The sequence below is a fragment of the Mauremys reevesii genome, linkage group 10 (assembly GCF_016161935.1).
Source record: "Mauremys reevesii isolate NIE-2019 linkage group 10, ASM1616193v1, whole genome shotgun sequence".
Lineage (NCBI taxonomy): Eukaryota > Metazoa > Chordata > Testudines > Geoemydidae > Mauremys > Mauremys reevesii.
This window is the reverse complement of record NC_052632.1, coordinates 351320-366289: the sequence shown is the minus strand read 5'-3', so window position 1 is coordinate 366289 and position 14970 is coordinate 351320. Positions and strand designations below refer to the sequence as shown.

Genomic DNA, 14970 nt, shown 5'->3' with positions numbered 1-14970 from the left:
GCGTTCAGGTACTTTTATAATGGGGAGCATATAAGTACCTGAGATAATAAATAAGGTAACATGCTACAGAGCATAAGTCAACTACTAACATCCTGCACTTAGGAAGAAACCTGCCCAGAGAGGAAGTTACTGCATAACTTTTATCATGGAGTCCCTGGGTGATGCTCTGGAACTGCTCCCCACAAAGCCAGTCAGGATTTTGGGGAGCCTCCTCTCTCTTGGAGCAGACTGTCTTCAGGGCAAGAAGCTCACATGTCTTCACCTCCTGGGTCTGACTTTGGAGCATTCAGCATATTCCCTTCCATGTGCTTCGCACAGTGAGTCCGCCCAGGCTGGGTCCTGGGGAAGCCAGAGGGTCCTGCACCCACCCCCACTTTGCTTCGCAGTCAGACGTGACTCTTAGCCAGCCAGTAAAACAGAGGTTTATTAGATGACAGGAACACGGTCTAAAACAGAGCTTGTAGGTACAGAGAACGGCATCCCTCAGCCGGGTGCATTCTGGGGCCCAGCGAGCCAGACACCCACATCTGCACTCACTCCTCGTCCCCAGCCAGCTCCAAACTGAAACCCTCTTTCCCAGGCCAGGAGATCACCTGATCTCTTTGTTCTCCCACACCTTTAGCATCCCTTTCCAGGGGGGGAAGGGCCAGGGCCATTAGTTGCCACGGAGACAAAGCGTTGGCCAGAAACTAAGGCCCCCCACAGTATTTAAAGGAAACATTAAGAACAGCCCCACTTCCTCACAGCTTTCTACCCCAGAGTTCCTTGCACTTTCCTCAGAAGTATCCAATATTGGCAGTTATCTGAGACAAGATACTGAATTAGATGTCTCCTCCATTCTTGACAGTTTGTTTTTGTTTCTGTATGTCAGTACAGTGCTTGTTTCCATATCTGTCATCAAGTTATTTTAACTGCAGTCTGAATAAGTAGGATTCTCCCTGCTTTTGGGCTTTATGTTGTGATCTGTAGACTTGCTACATGGAAACTGAGCTGCAGGTCCCCTGCCTGTACTCCTTTATGGTCATTTGAGGGATTTAGGCTTATTGGCTTGGTTGTCTTAACTGGTGAACCAGGCTCCCGTTGTTAAAAGCTGGAGCTACTCTTGTGGAGTAAGAGAAATAACTAAAGCATTAACTGACCTGTGATTTGACTTTTTTAAATTTTTTTTCTCTCTGCAGTTATTCTTCAGGCCTAATTACTCCTTCTCCTGGTGCCTTTGGATCCCATCCTCTTATCATCCCCGGCAGTCCCACAGAACAGGAAGAGGCAAAAGGTAAAACTTCTGTGAATATTGATCTGGTTTTGGCTTTTCCTATACATACTCCTCCATCCTGTGTGTGTAGCTTCCTCTAAACACTGCTTAGAATCATTTCCATATTGCAATCTGAGTAACAAGCACCTGTCCTTCTCCCCCTGCACAGCCCTTCCCCCAGTTTCTTCAAACTTGATTGATTTCTTAAGTGCACATGCGATGGGCCATTCCCGCAGTGGCTCTCCCTGTACCTTTTGGAGGAAGGTAGATAGCACTCGAAGAGTATGGCATCATCAGCTAGTTTCCCCCTTCTCTTGATAAGGTGGGGATGCACTGAACATTGGATGCTGAGGGCCAGTTGCTGTTGTGCTCCCTTGGAGGCAAGGCATTCATGTTACAGGATAGGTATTGCAGGGCAGCAGGAATCCCTCTTCTTTTATGTATAAATATATTGCATTGGAGGGGTGGGGAGCCAACACCTACATTAAAGAATCACTATACCTTAATTCAGACTCCTTGTGCATTTATAATACCGTCTTTAGTTTTATAATCACATACTACTGGTTTCTACAGGACCCCTTCCTCATTCAGTGCACGGAAAGGACAGTGCTCAATGAATGAGTAGCTGTTTGATATTTTTCTTATCCTTCTTGTTCAAAATGTGACTCCAGACCTTATTAAAACATACAGTATCCAAACCCTGCACAGAATAGAAAATTAATAATTTCCTTATGAGTGTTGCTATGGTGTATTCATTGTAGCATCTGAGGGCTTCAGACATTATTTTCAGATGATTCTCTTACCTGTACCCATGCTAGATAAGGTGGTATTATCCCTATTTTACAGATGAAGAATCAAGAAAGTGACATTAAAGCCAAAGTTATCAAGTGTTCACTAATTCTGAGTGCCCAACTTGAGACGCCTAAAGCTTGATTTTATTTTATTTTATTTTTTTTAAATAGTACTTAACATTTTTTAGCAACTTTCATGTTAAAAGCACAGAACCCCTTGGACTTCACTTACAGTTGAAAAGCTTAGCACATCCTTAAACGTGGCCCTAGGTGTCTCAAGCTAGGCTCCCAGAAAATTAGAAACACTCTATTAGGCCTGGTCTACGCTAAGAAGGGGGTTTGAATTAGGGTACGCAAATTCAGCTACGTGAATAGCGTAGCTGAATTCGAAGTACCCTAGTTCGACCTACTCACCCGTCCAGACGCGGCGGGGTCGAACTCCGCGGCTCCCCCGTCGACTCCGCCAACTCCTTCTGCCGAGGTGGAGTACCGGAGTCGACCGCGGCGCTTCCGGAGTTCGAACTATCACGTCTAGATCAGACGCGATAGTTCGAACTCCAAAAAGTCGAACTCTCCGCGTCGAACCGGCAGGTAAGTGTAGACATACCCATAGTGACTGGTGAAAGGATTGATTTAAGTGATTTGATCAGCATCTCATAGGAGCTTTGTGGAAAAGGCAGAGGTAAAATCCAGTTTTCTAGGATGACATTCAAATGCCTTAACCATTTGTGGTGGTCTTCACACATGGGGAGCATTGCCTAGTAGTCAGAGGCTTAGGCCCTTTGACCTGCAGAGGGGTTTTTGGTAGGGGAGCTGGGCCTTCCCACTCCAGCTCAGGGCTCTGTAAGGGCAACAAAAGGGTCTGATGCCCAGGAGTGCCTTAAGGCTGCCTTCCCTGGGCCACTTCCTATCATCCCTCTGTTGTCCACAGTTCACAGTCTGTACAGGAAAGCGTGAAGGGGGTTAGCTCACTGCCTGGCACCTCCTCATGTCCGGGCATGGCAGCTTTCTCCCTTTCGGGGCATCAGCTGCTTCCTCTCATGCCTTGGCCCTCTGGCCAGTTCAGTTCTAAGTCTCTCCCGTTCAGGGGCAGTCTATAAATAAAACACAGAATCAATACACACAAGCTGGGTTAGTATGTGAGAGGGGGAAATGCCTCCCTCTCAAAGTTTATGAAAAGTAGGTCCTCCCTTCCCTCAGGGAGGAACCTTCAAGCAGCTGTGCATGGGAGATATCCTGCCTTTCCTCAGGAGCTGCAAGGTGTAGGTCCTCTCTCTTCCCTGGCCTGCTCACAGGTGAGCTGTTCTGCTCCTTTTAACATCTTCTCCACTCTGTGCTGAGCTCAGAGCAGCTTCTGAACCCCTCGTTGCCCAGTGTATGGTTTGTATATGCCATCATACCATGCAACAGACTTTGTTCTTCCTGCAGTACCCTTTGTTCACCACACACCTTCCAAAGAAGCAGAGATCCTATATAGAAAATATCCTTGTTACACAACCCTGTTTCATTCCCTAAGCACCATCCTGCCTGTGCACTGAAGGAGACAGATCCTATGGAAAAATAGTATGTGATTAAAGTCTGTATTATCATGAATCCACAGAAGGGGGCTGAATTAAGGTTGCAAAGGCAACCTTAAACTTACACTTACACTTCCTAACTTCTGAGTAGATGACTTTGCTACCTTAGTGTTCTTTTAACATTTTTTTAGGGCCCTACCAAATCCACGGTCCATTTTGGTCAATTTCACGGTCATAGGATTTTAAAAATCATAAGTTTTATGAGTTCTGCTATTTAAATCTGAAATTTCACGGTGTTGTAATTGAAGGGGTTCTGACCCAAAAAGAAGTTTTGGGTGGGGGGCGTGTCACAAGGTTATTGTAGGGGAGGTTATGGTACTGCTACCCGTACTTCTGCGCTGCTGCTGCTGGCAGCGCTGCCTTCAGAGCTGAGCAGCTGGAGAGCAGCAGCTGCTGGTCAGTAGCCTAGCTCTGAAGGCAGAGCTGCCATCAACAGCAGCGCAGAAGTAAGGGTGGCATGGTATGGTATTGCCACCCTTATTTCTGTGCTGCTGCTGGTGGGGCACTGCCTTCAGAGCTGGGCGCCGGGGCCAACAGCCGCTGCTCTCTGGCCACCCAGCTCTGAAGTCAGCACAGAAGTAAGGGTGGGAATACCCCACCCCCAGTAACCTTGTGACCCTCCCCCTGCAACTCCCTTTTGGGTCCGGACCCCCAATTTGATAAACACTGGTCTTCCCCCGTGAAATCTGTATAGTATAGGGTAAAAGACCAGATTTCATGGGGGGAGACCAGATTTCGTGGTCCGTGATGTGTTTTTCATGGCCGTGAATTTGGTAGGGTCCTAAACATTTTTAATGCAATTTCCCAAAGAATATGTATATGTGTGTGTGTGGCTTTTTTTTTTTTTAAGACAACTGAAAAATGCACAAATTCAGTCATATAGATCAATATTGATCCCCATGTAGGTTGTCAGCAGGGTTGGGACCTTTAGCTCTCCAACACAGACCTCTACAACTTGAGCTAACTGAATAACTAACTGGTAGCAGCAGTAGGCTGTTATCCTCCATGTAGACAATCCACTGGAAGGGGGAAAAGACGTGTTTTGCCGGTGAGTTCATGGCTATTTGCTTGACAGCAGAAGAATGTCCTGACTCTGGAATCCTGGGTTCATTTCCAGACCCTGGAAGGAAATGTTCTCTAATGGGTCTCTAACGGTTGGATCCATCTATCCCTGTTTCTTTGCCCCCCTCCCTACTCCTTCAAATTTTTTCATTGCGTCCTGCTTTCTCCTCAGTACTGCCTAGATGCTAATAGAAGACACTGAAAAGAAGGATGATGCTAGCCTAGGACTTGGGGTATCTGGGTTTATTCTCTGCTCTGAGCAAGTCATCTTGGGTAAAATTTAAAAAAAATGCCTGTCACTTTTGAAAATGGCATAGGCATGCAGGAGCCTAAAGCCAGTTGACTCAGTAAGATTTAAACTTCTAAGTCCTTTTGAAAATGGCACTTAGAGATCTTTGAAAATTTTACCCGTAGTCTCACTCTACCTCAGTTCTCCATATGTAACATGGGGATAACACTTCCTTACTGCACAACCGCTGTGTGGGAGAATAATGGCATTAAAACTTTTAGGTGCTTCGATGTTATGATAATGGGGACCATAAAAGACCTACAGTCGATCTTAAAATCCTGTGGCTGGAAACTGAAGCTAGATAAATTCAGATTTTTTTTTTTTAATTTGTACTGTAATTAACTTGGAACAATTTCCCCAGGGCTGTGGTGGGTTCTCCTGCACTTGGAGTCTTTAGATCAAGATGGGATGTCTCTCTTTTCTAAAAGATCTGCTGCAGCCCAACCAGAAGTTATGGGCTGGATGCAAGAATCACTGGGTGCAATTATCTGGCCTGTGTTATGCCAGAGGTCAGAGTAGATGGTCATAACAGTGCCTTTTGTCTTGAAATCTGAGAGAACACTGAAGACACTTTCCCCCCCTGCCCTGTTTTGGTGCCCAATGCCACAGCAAACTCCAGTCACTGGGAGGAGCAATTGCAGGAAATATCCTGCACAGCTGTGAAATGGAGTGTGCTCAGTTGCTCTGTGGTATGGTGCATGCATGGTTCAATTGATATTTAGGAGCAGGGTGGGGATGGAGCATGCTCAGTGTGGGAGAATAATGCTGCCAGACTCTACAAACCTTTACTGAGCATGTGCAAATAGATTCCCCCCCCCCGGGGGGGGGTTATAACATGGGTACATTTAGGTTTATTTTCACAGGGATGAAAAAAGGCACATCCCTGACACCAGGGCAAACTCTCTGGCAAATTTCAAGTCCCTTATTCAAAACATAGATGTGCTAGAATTTCTCTAACAAAATGTATCAGAGGGGTAGCCGTGTTAGTCTGGATCTGTAAAAGCAGCAAAGAGTCTTGTGGCACCTTATAGACTAACAGACGTATTGGACCATGAGCTTTTGTGGGTGAATACCCACTTCGTCGGATGCATGTAGTGGAAATTTCCAGAGGCAGGTATATATATATATGCGCAAGCAAGAATCAGGCTGGCGATAACTATTATGGCTAGCCAACTACAAAAGCAGTTTCACCTCCCTTGGTGTTCACACCTCAACTGCTAGAACAGGGCCTCATCTTCCCTGACTGAACTAACCTCGTTATTGCCAGTTTGATTCTTGCTTGCATATATATACCTGTCTCTGGAAATTTCCACTACATGCATCCGACGAAGTGGGTATTCATCCACAAAAGCTCATGCTCCAATATGTCTGTTAGTCTATAAGGTGCCACAGGACTCTTTGCTGCTCTAACAAAATGGTTGTATGAATTTTTTTTAACATGGGCAAAACATATTGTTTCCTAGCCTGGTCCTAGGAAATGGCTGAACCATTTTTGTTGATTCTTCCCAAAATAATTCAGCTTGAGGCAGATGCCTCATATTCAAAATGTCAACCCAAACTGTTAGTTTGGCCAAGCTATCAGTAACTAAAAACAGGATCTTTTAATGGGATATGTTAGGCAATCTTAATTTTAAGGTGTTGCTTGCAGCTATAATTAACGTTTTAATTTCCTTCTTTCAAATCAGATGAGCAGATGGATATATCTGCTCCAGCAGAAGGAGGAGACCTTCTACAGGAGAAGCAGAGAGGAGATGAGCCAGTAGAGGTTGGCAATCCACCTGTCCCACCAGGACCTCATGTACTACCACAGGTTTCAACTCCTGTATCTCAGAATGCCCCAGCCTTTCTTCCTGGATCCTTCCCTATACCATCACAACCAGAGTTTTCCCATGTGGGTATTGAAGTAGAATTTCCCCCCTCAGTTTCTTCTTGTACCATGTTCCCTTAAGTTTTGGTACGTGGTTGATTGTAGGGGATTGGTTTCTGGCTCATTCTCTGTACCCTGATGTGTGGGGTTCTCCTGCTTAGTTGGCTGTAGAGATCTTCCTCATCCCTACTAGTCATTCTATGGTATTCTGTTACACCCACCATGTACCACTGTATTCTTAGAAGAAAACTGCCATGTGATTTAAGAGACTCTCTTATCTGTTTTATTCTTGGTGCCCATCTTTTAGTCTGTCCTAGGAAACCCGTGACATTCTCTTTACAATGTCTTTGGAAGTCTCTTTCTGATTCTGATTTGCATATCCTATGTCTCAAACTACATCCTCAGGCTAGTCTTCTGCTGGGATATGTCAGTAAAATGGGGGCTGTGAGAGACCCCAGCACCACTCTTTATTATGGAGAGAGAGTGAAGCACTGATATTTTGTAGTACTGCATTTAAAACGTAGTCTTTTAAGGGCTATAACTAATCATTGCAGTTTTCCTTTAAGAATTTCCTGTCTAATGTCATTTTGGTCTTTCTCTTGCACCTTTTGCTATAGGAAGTGAGCTACCCTTTTTGAATTGTGGACTCATCTGGGGCTTTTTTATGACTTTTAAGACTTATTTTCATCCACCTAAGAGCAAGTGATGGTGGGGAGTGGGGGTGGGGAGGGGTTAAGTTTCTATTGGGAGAATTTAACCGGGACACACCAGTTAATAACTTCTCTTCCTGAGGAAAAGGTGACTTTGGTGCTCTGATATTGTGGCTGGTTGATGCGGTAGAAAAACCTAATATAGCATGTTGCATAGCTTCCTAGCGCCCAGCTGGCAACATAGCACCTTCCTTCCCTGTGTTTATGCTGGGGTGGGGGTGGGGATGGGGATGTCATGTGAGATCAATGATCGCACCTCTGACTACACACTCCTCTTTTGAGATGATAATGATGAATGATGGTCACTTCCCTTCACAGCAGGAGGGCAGTTATTGCTCAGATAAGTTGAAAATAGTCCCCTTAAAACTTGAGTTTCTGGATGAATTTTCTGTGTCCCTGAACCCACGTCCCTTACTAGGAGATAGGGCTGCTTGTGTGCTGTCTGGGTGCCTGATAGATGGATCAAATGCCAAGCCTGTAGGCTGGCTAGAAGAATGTGAACTATAGAGTTCTTAATTTTTCTTCTCTTTTTATCCTTTTTAGGATATTTTTATTTCAACTCAAAGTCTGGAGGAGAAGCCTAGTGGAGAAGAGAAGAGTGGAGTTTTACTGGATTCATGTTTGCCAGCAGATGTCTCTGAAACCACAGAGGCTCTGCCAAAGATCCCCACAGGAGATCCTGAATTGTCCTGTAAGCTAGTACTCTCTGCAAGTGAATGCAGTCAGCCCACAAGGACAGAAGGCAACACAAGCTGTCTGAAAACCAACCAAGGCAGTGAAAACACACAGGTTGAGATGGATTCTACACTGCAAGCTTCAGAGGTGAAACCCTGTTCCACAGAAAGTTACAGCATGCAACTGAGGCTGAGTGAGGACAGCCAAGCCCTGCTCAGTGAGAACTGTGAAAAGCCAAAAAGGGAGGCTGTGTGGGCTACAGGAGAACCTACCATTTGTCCTGTTGCTGAAGGTGTAGCAGCAGAAGGGTCTGTAGCACAGATGGCTTGCATTGATCTCACATGTGATTCTGGAAGCCAGACAGCTGCAACTCTGTCTGTTCAGTCTGAGACTTCATCACACACTCTGGGTCAAGAAGCATTGACTGAGATCAAGGAAAAGTTATCAGGAGAGGCATGTGAGTTTGAAGCAGTCCCTGAGACTCTATGTGAGGAACAAGGAGGAGAAAGGCAGGCAGAAGAGAAGCAGCTAAATGAAGAGGGATCCTCTGACCCTCCAACTCTGTCTCAGGGACTGATTCTTCTAAGGGAAACACAGGAACATGAAGGCCAGGAAGTGATGGAAGTGGAATCCAGTGAGGCTTTTGGCAAAAACTCAGAAAAACTATGTGACCTGAGACACGGGTTGGTACAGATGGAACTAGAGACCAGGAAAAAAGAAACATCTAAAGATTCTAATGTGGTCGCTGAAGTTAAAAGCATGAAGGATCTGTCCCTGAAGGCTGCCCCTGAAGATGTGCCAAAGCTCAGTGAAGTTCACCCTCAGCCTTCTGTGGGAGAGTCGTTGCAACAGCAGGATGGCTCATGGCCCCAGGTAAAGGTGGATGTTGCCCCAGGATTAGCATCATGTGCCAAAACGTGTCCAGGCAGTCAAGGGAACAGGAGTCAAGCTGAAGGTGACCTGGAATTGAAGCAAGTGCAGAAGGATCAGCAGCCACATCCAGCTCCTTTAGAGAGAGGGGATGAAGTGCCAGCAACACTGCAGGAGAGCCAGCAGCCACATCTGATGACCTTGGAGAAGGAAGCAGATATGCTTGAAAAACCATTTAAGACAAGTAATCTGGAGCAGGAAGAGGAGAGGGCAGCTGAGCAATCCCCCTGTCCATCCACTGGTAAGTGTATTTAATGTAGTAGTTCTGCTGTTTCTCCCTAATGTGTGTTTGTAATGCAGAAGAACATGTTTGTGTAATTCTCAAAGCTTCCTCAGTAGGGCTGATCCTATGCTATCTAAGGGGCATATTGTGTTGCAGTGGTATCTAAGTGCAGAGCTGCTCCAGGACTTGATACTGTTTGCATAACATGCATTTTTTTCTCTTTTCCCCTTCCTGGTTCTGCTGATAGCATCCTCAACACTAAGGTAACTTCTGCGGGTTCCCATTTCCTTCTTTCCTAACCACTCCCTCACGCCATTATTCTTGGATTCTGCTGCCACAGAACACTCTAACACTGGCAAATGCTCAAGGATTTTTAAGACTTAGTGCTTTTGTTCCTACTGAAAAAATTAAGCATGGAAGGGAGGGGACTCCTATGGAAGTCTCATAGACTTTAAGGTCAGAAGGGACCATCATGATCACCTAGTCTGACCTTTGACCTGCAATGTGCAAGAGAACCTCACCCACGCCTGAAATAAACCCCTAACCTCTGGCTGAGTTACTGAAATCCTCAAATGATGATGTAAAGACTTCAAGTTACAGAGAATTCACCATTTACACTAGTTTAAACCTGCAAGTGACCCATGCTGCAGAGAAGGCAAAAAACCCCAGGGTCTCAGCCAGTCTGATGGGGAAAATTCCTTACCGACCCCAAATATGGCAATCAGTTAGACCTTGAGCTTGTGGGCAAGACCCACTAGGCAGATACCTGGGAAAGAATTCTCTGTAATAACTGAGCCCTCCCCATCCAGTGTCCCATCTCCAGCCTTTGGGGATTTTTGCTTCTGGCCGTCGCTGTTGGGCCACATGCCATCGTAGGCAATCCCATCATACCATCCCCTCCATAAACTTATCAAATTCAGTCTTGAAGCCAGTTAGGTTTTTTACCCCCACTGCTACCCTTGAAAGGCTGTTTCAGAATTTGCCTCCTTGATGGTTAGAAACCTTCATCTGATTTTGAGCTTAAACTTGTTGATGGTCAATTTATAGCCATTTGTTCTTGTGCCCACCTTGGTGCCTAACTTAAATAACTCCCTCTTTCTCCCTGGTATTTATCCCTCTGATGTATTTATAGAAAGCAATCATATCTCCAGGCCTCTCTTTATTGCTTTCATAATCGTCTCTTCTTTGCATTTTCATGTTGAGTTTCTTTTCTTGTTGGGAAGAAAGGAGTAACTTTGAAGTGGATGAGGCTCCCACTAAGACTAGGCACTGAGGGGGCTTGTAGGCGAGAGAGAATGGAATCACCATGGTTTGGAAAGGCTGTATCACCAATACCAACACTGCTCCTGGATCCTCCATCCGCAACTGTGTTCAGACAGAGAACCTGACCATGGATGCTTCTACCCAAGTCTTGGTGTGGATTTGCAGAGGCTGTGGCCTTTATTTCCCCATCATAGAAAGCTAGGCTGGCCAGAGCATGCAGTGTGGCAGGTGCCTAGTGGTAGAAATAACAAATGCACAAATACAGAATGGGGGACAACTGGTTTGGCAGCAGCATTGCTAAGAAGGATCTGGGAGTTAACATGAGTCAACAATACAATGCTGTTGCAAAAAAAAAAAAGCAAATGCAATTTTGGGTTGCATTAACATAGACCTAGCATGCAAGTCACAGGAAATGATACCACTCTACTTGATGCTGGTTAGGCCTCAGCTGGAGTACTGTGTCCAGTTATGGTCACCGATGTATAGAAAGGATGTAGAGAAACTGGAAAAGATCCAGAGATGAGAGACAAAGATGGCCAAAGGGATGGAATGCAGGCCATATGAGCAAAGGCTGAAGGACCTGAGTATGTTTCATTTGGAAAAGAGGATATTAAGGGCAGGACATGATAGCAGTCTTCAAATACTTGAAAGGCTGCCATAAACACAATGGAGAAACTGTTTTTTTCTCTTCCCACAGGCAGGACAAAAGGCAATGGGTTCAAACTGTTGATAGCAGTTTTAGATTAAATCTCAAGAAAAACTTCCTAACTGTAAGGCCAGTAGGAGAACAGAACAAACTGCCTAGAGAAGTTGTGGAAGCTCCTTTGTTGGAGGTTTTCAAAAAGAAGCTGAATAGCCATCTGTCTTGGGTGGTTTAGACACAACAAATCCTGTATCTTGGCGGGGGTTAGACTAGATGATTCTTGCGGTCCCTTCTAGCCCTGTGGTTCTAAGATTCATCCATGTGGGCACTAATGATACTGCGAAGTATGACCCTGAGCAGATCAGAAGTGACTACAGGGGGCTGGGAGTGAGGGAGAAAGATTTGGGGGTTCAGGTGAAGATCTCATCAATTCTTCTGATCAAGGGTAGGGGTCTGGGCAGGGACAGACACGTCCTGCAGGTGAATATGTGGATGGTGTTAGCAGGAGGGCTGCAGCTTCCTCAACCACAGGATTCTGTTCTGAGAAGGACTGCTGAGCAGAAACAGGGTCTACCTATTGTGATACAGCATGGCCGGAGGGCAGCAGGAGAGTGTTAGCAGGGAGCCTTATTCCCTGCAAGGGGTGGAAGGTTTGCTATAGATTAACTAGAGCACCTGAAGCCAGTTAGAGCACCTGAAGCCAATTAGAGTACCAGCAGTGAGTCACATGATATAAACCCCTGCTTCAGGTCAGACAGTGTGGGTTGTTGGAGCAGGAAGGTTTGGTTGGAGCAGAGAGCGGTTTGAAGGAGTTGAAGCAGAGAACAGTTTTGAAGAGAGACAAAAGGAAAGTTTGGAAGATTGCTGCGGTGGGCTGAGAAGTCCAAAAACCCTAGATAAGGGGCACCTGGCTTGTGTAGAAGGAAGGCAAGAAGCCCCTCCACAAGCTGAAGGGCAGGAGAGGGAAGTAACCCAGGGGAAAGAACCACCAGTACAAGTGGTTCACCACTAACCTCAGGGCCCCTTGGTTGGGACCTGGAGAAGAGGGCGGGCCCAGGTCCCTCCCTCTCCACTCCACTCCTCAAGGACACTAGTGGGGTAATTAAAAATACCGGTTCAGAGGCAAGCAATGGTGCCCTGAACCTTCCCCAAAGAAGAGAAAGCGCGAGACCCAGCATAACAGTGTGGCAAACTGCCGGTACTATCAAGGAAGTGCAAGAGTATCTTTGGATACAGACTGGCTAACCAAGTGAGGCAGGCTTTAAAATAGGTTTGATGGAGGCAGGACACAAAAGCCCACAAGTAAGTCCAGAACACGGATACCTGGGAGAAGAGTCACAATCCCAGGAGACCGTAGGCAATCATAGCAGGAACAAAGGCAAGACAAGGGAATATGAAAGGGAAATCTGATGAACGTCTTAGATGTCTATGCATTGAATAAACCAGGGATTGGCAACCTTTCAGAAGTGGTGTGCCGAGTCTTCATTTATTCACTTTAATTTAAGGTTTCAGGTGCTGGTAATACATAGTAATGTTTTTAGAAGGTTTCTCTATAAGTCTATATATTATATAACTAAACTATTATTGTATTGTAAAATAAACAAGGTTTTCAAAATGTTTAAGAAGCTTAATTTAAAATTTAATTAAAATGTTGATCTTATGCCAACGTCTCGCTCAGCCTGCTGCTGTTCTGGGATTCCGTTCACCTAGGCCGGCAGCGGGCTGAGCGAGGCCTGTGGCCAGGACCCCGGCTGGCAAGGGGCCGGCAGCAAGAACCCCAGACCGGCAGCAGGCTGTGCGGGGCCGGTGACCGGGACCCCAGACCAGCAGTGAGCTGAGCGGCTCAGCCCACTGCTGCTCAGGGGTTCCATCAGCCAGCTCCTGCCAGCCGGGATCCCGGCTGCCAGAGCTGCTCAGCCTGCTGCCGGTCTTGGGTCCCGTCCCTGCCCACATACAGTGGGTACCTACCTTCTCCCTGGTTCTGACTCTCTCTCTTCCTCTCTCTCTGCACTGAGCTGACGGTGGGAGTGCACTGAGCACAGGGCTTGGGGTGAAGGAGCAGGCTGGGGGTTGGGGTGTAGGGTCTGGCCAGGAGCTAGAATGAGGGAGGGGGCTTAGGGTTGGGGCAGGAGGTTTGGGTGTGAAGTGCTTACCTGGGCAGCTCCCATTTGGTGTGAGGGGTGCAGGTGGGAATGTGCGGGGGAAGGGTGCAGGAGCTCCTGTTTGATGTACAGGGTGGGATTCAGGATGTGGGGGGTGCATGGGGTGTGGGGGCTGGGGATGTGTGGGGGTGCCAGAGTCAGGGCTGGGGCCTGGGGGGTGGTGAAGGAGTCAAGCAGAGGGCTGTGTGTGTATGTGGGGGTGTGTGTGCAGGGCTCAGGGCAGGGGCTTGGGGTGTATGGAGGGGGTCAGGGCAGAGGGCTGGGGGTGTGGGCTGGGGTCGTGGGGTGCAGGGGTGGCGCCAGGCCCCAGCACGCCAAGCGCGTGCTTGGGGCGGCAAGCCGCGGGGGGCACTCTGCTGGCGCCGCGAGGGCGATAGGCAGGCTGCCCTCGGTGGTTTGCCTGTGGAAGGTCCGCTGGTCCCGCAGTCCGAAGCTGCGGGACCAGTGGACCGTCTGCCAGCAAGCCGCGGCTGGCAGCCTGCCTGCCGTGCTTGGGGCGGCAAAATTCCTAGAGCCGCCCCTGGTGGGGTGCTCACAGCAGGGGGCTGGAGGGAATATGCCCCTGCCCCTGCCCCTGCCCAGAGCAGCGAGCATGCTGACTCTGCTCTTCCCCTACCCTTCCCTCGCAAGGGCCATCAGCTGATCAGCCGGCAGGGAGGGAGAGGAGGAGGAGGAGGGGCAGGAACCCAGCACACTGCAGGAAGAGGCAGGGGATCTGGCAGGACTAAGCTTCTGCCCCGGCGGAGGGCAGAGAAGAGTGGGCTGGGCCGGGCCGGGCTGGGCAAGATTTTTAATGGCACATGCCATTAAAAATCGTCTCACTTGCCGTCTTTAGCACGTGTGTCATAGGTTGCCGACCCCTGGAATAAACATATAAATAATAAACAGGAAGAACTAGAAATACTTATGAATAATCACATTATAACATAATTGGCATCAAAGAGACTTTATGACATAATTCACACGACTCGAATATTGACCAGATGTCCTGATTTTATAGGGATCGTTATAATATTTGGGGTTTTGTCTTATACAGGTGCCTGTTACTCCCCACCCTCGTCTCTATTTTTCACACTGGCTATCTACCTAGTCAAGATAGAAATGGGAGGCAAACCTGTTGAATGTCTCTGGGTAAGGATAAAAGGGGTTAAAAAAAATGTCATAGGGGTTTACTGTAGACCATCTAACTAGGAAGAAGAATAGAGGAGGGTTGTGGATTTTGTTTGTTTTTAAAACAATTAACACAGATATCTGTTGGGAAAATAATACAGCAGAGCACAGATTATCCAACAAGTTATTGGAAAACATTGGAGACAACTTTTTATTCCAGAACATGGAGAAAACAACTAGAGAAGAGGCTGTTCTTGATTTCATTCTGACATGTAGGGTCAAACTTGTTGAGAATTTGTAGGTGCAAGTCAGCTTGGGTGAAAGCGATCATTTCATGATTGAGTTCATGATTCTAAGGAACAGTAGGAGAGAAACCAGCAAAATAAAGACAATGGGACTTCAAATTAGACTTTAGC

At 46.9% G+C, this 14970-nt stretch overlaps 1 protein-coding gene across 6 annotated transcripts in view; it reads left to right on the top strand.

The window, feature by feature from the left end:
* Positions 1-14970, top strand: part of TP53BP1 (tumor protein p53 binding protein 1) — a 74673-nt gene that overhangs the window by 14286 nt on the left and 45417 nt on the right. For all 6 annotated transcript variants that reach the window (XR_005585414.1, XM_039491092.1, XM_039491090.1 and 3 more), the window contains 3 exons: positions 1179-1273; positions 6657-6862; positions 8092-9394. Coding sequence is in view for 5 of the 6 variants with exons in the window: in XM_039491092.1 (XP_039347026.1) it covers positions 1179-1273; positions 6657-6862; positions 8092-9394 (1604 nt within the window). In the remaining variant the exon portion in view is untranslated. The remainder of the gene's footprint in view (positions 1-1178; positions 1274-6656; positions 6863-8091; positions 9395-14970) is intronic.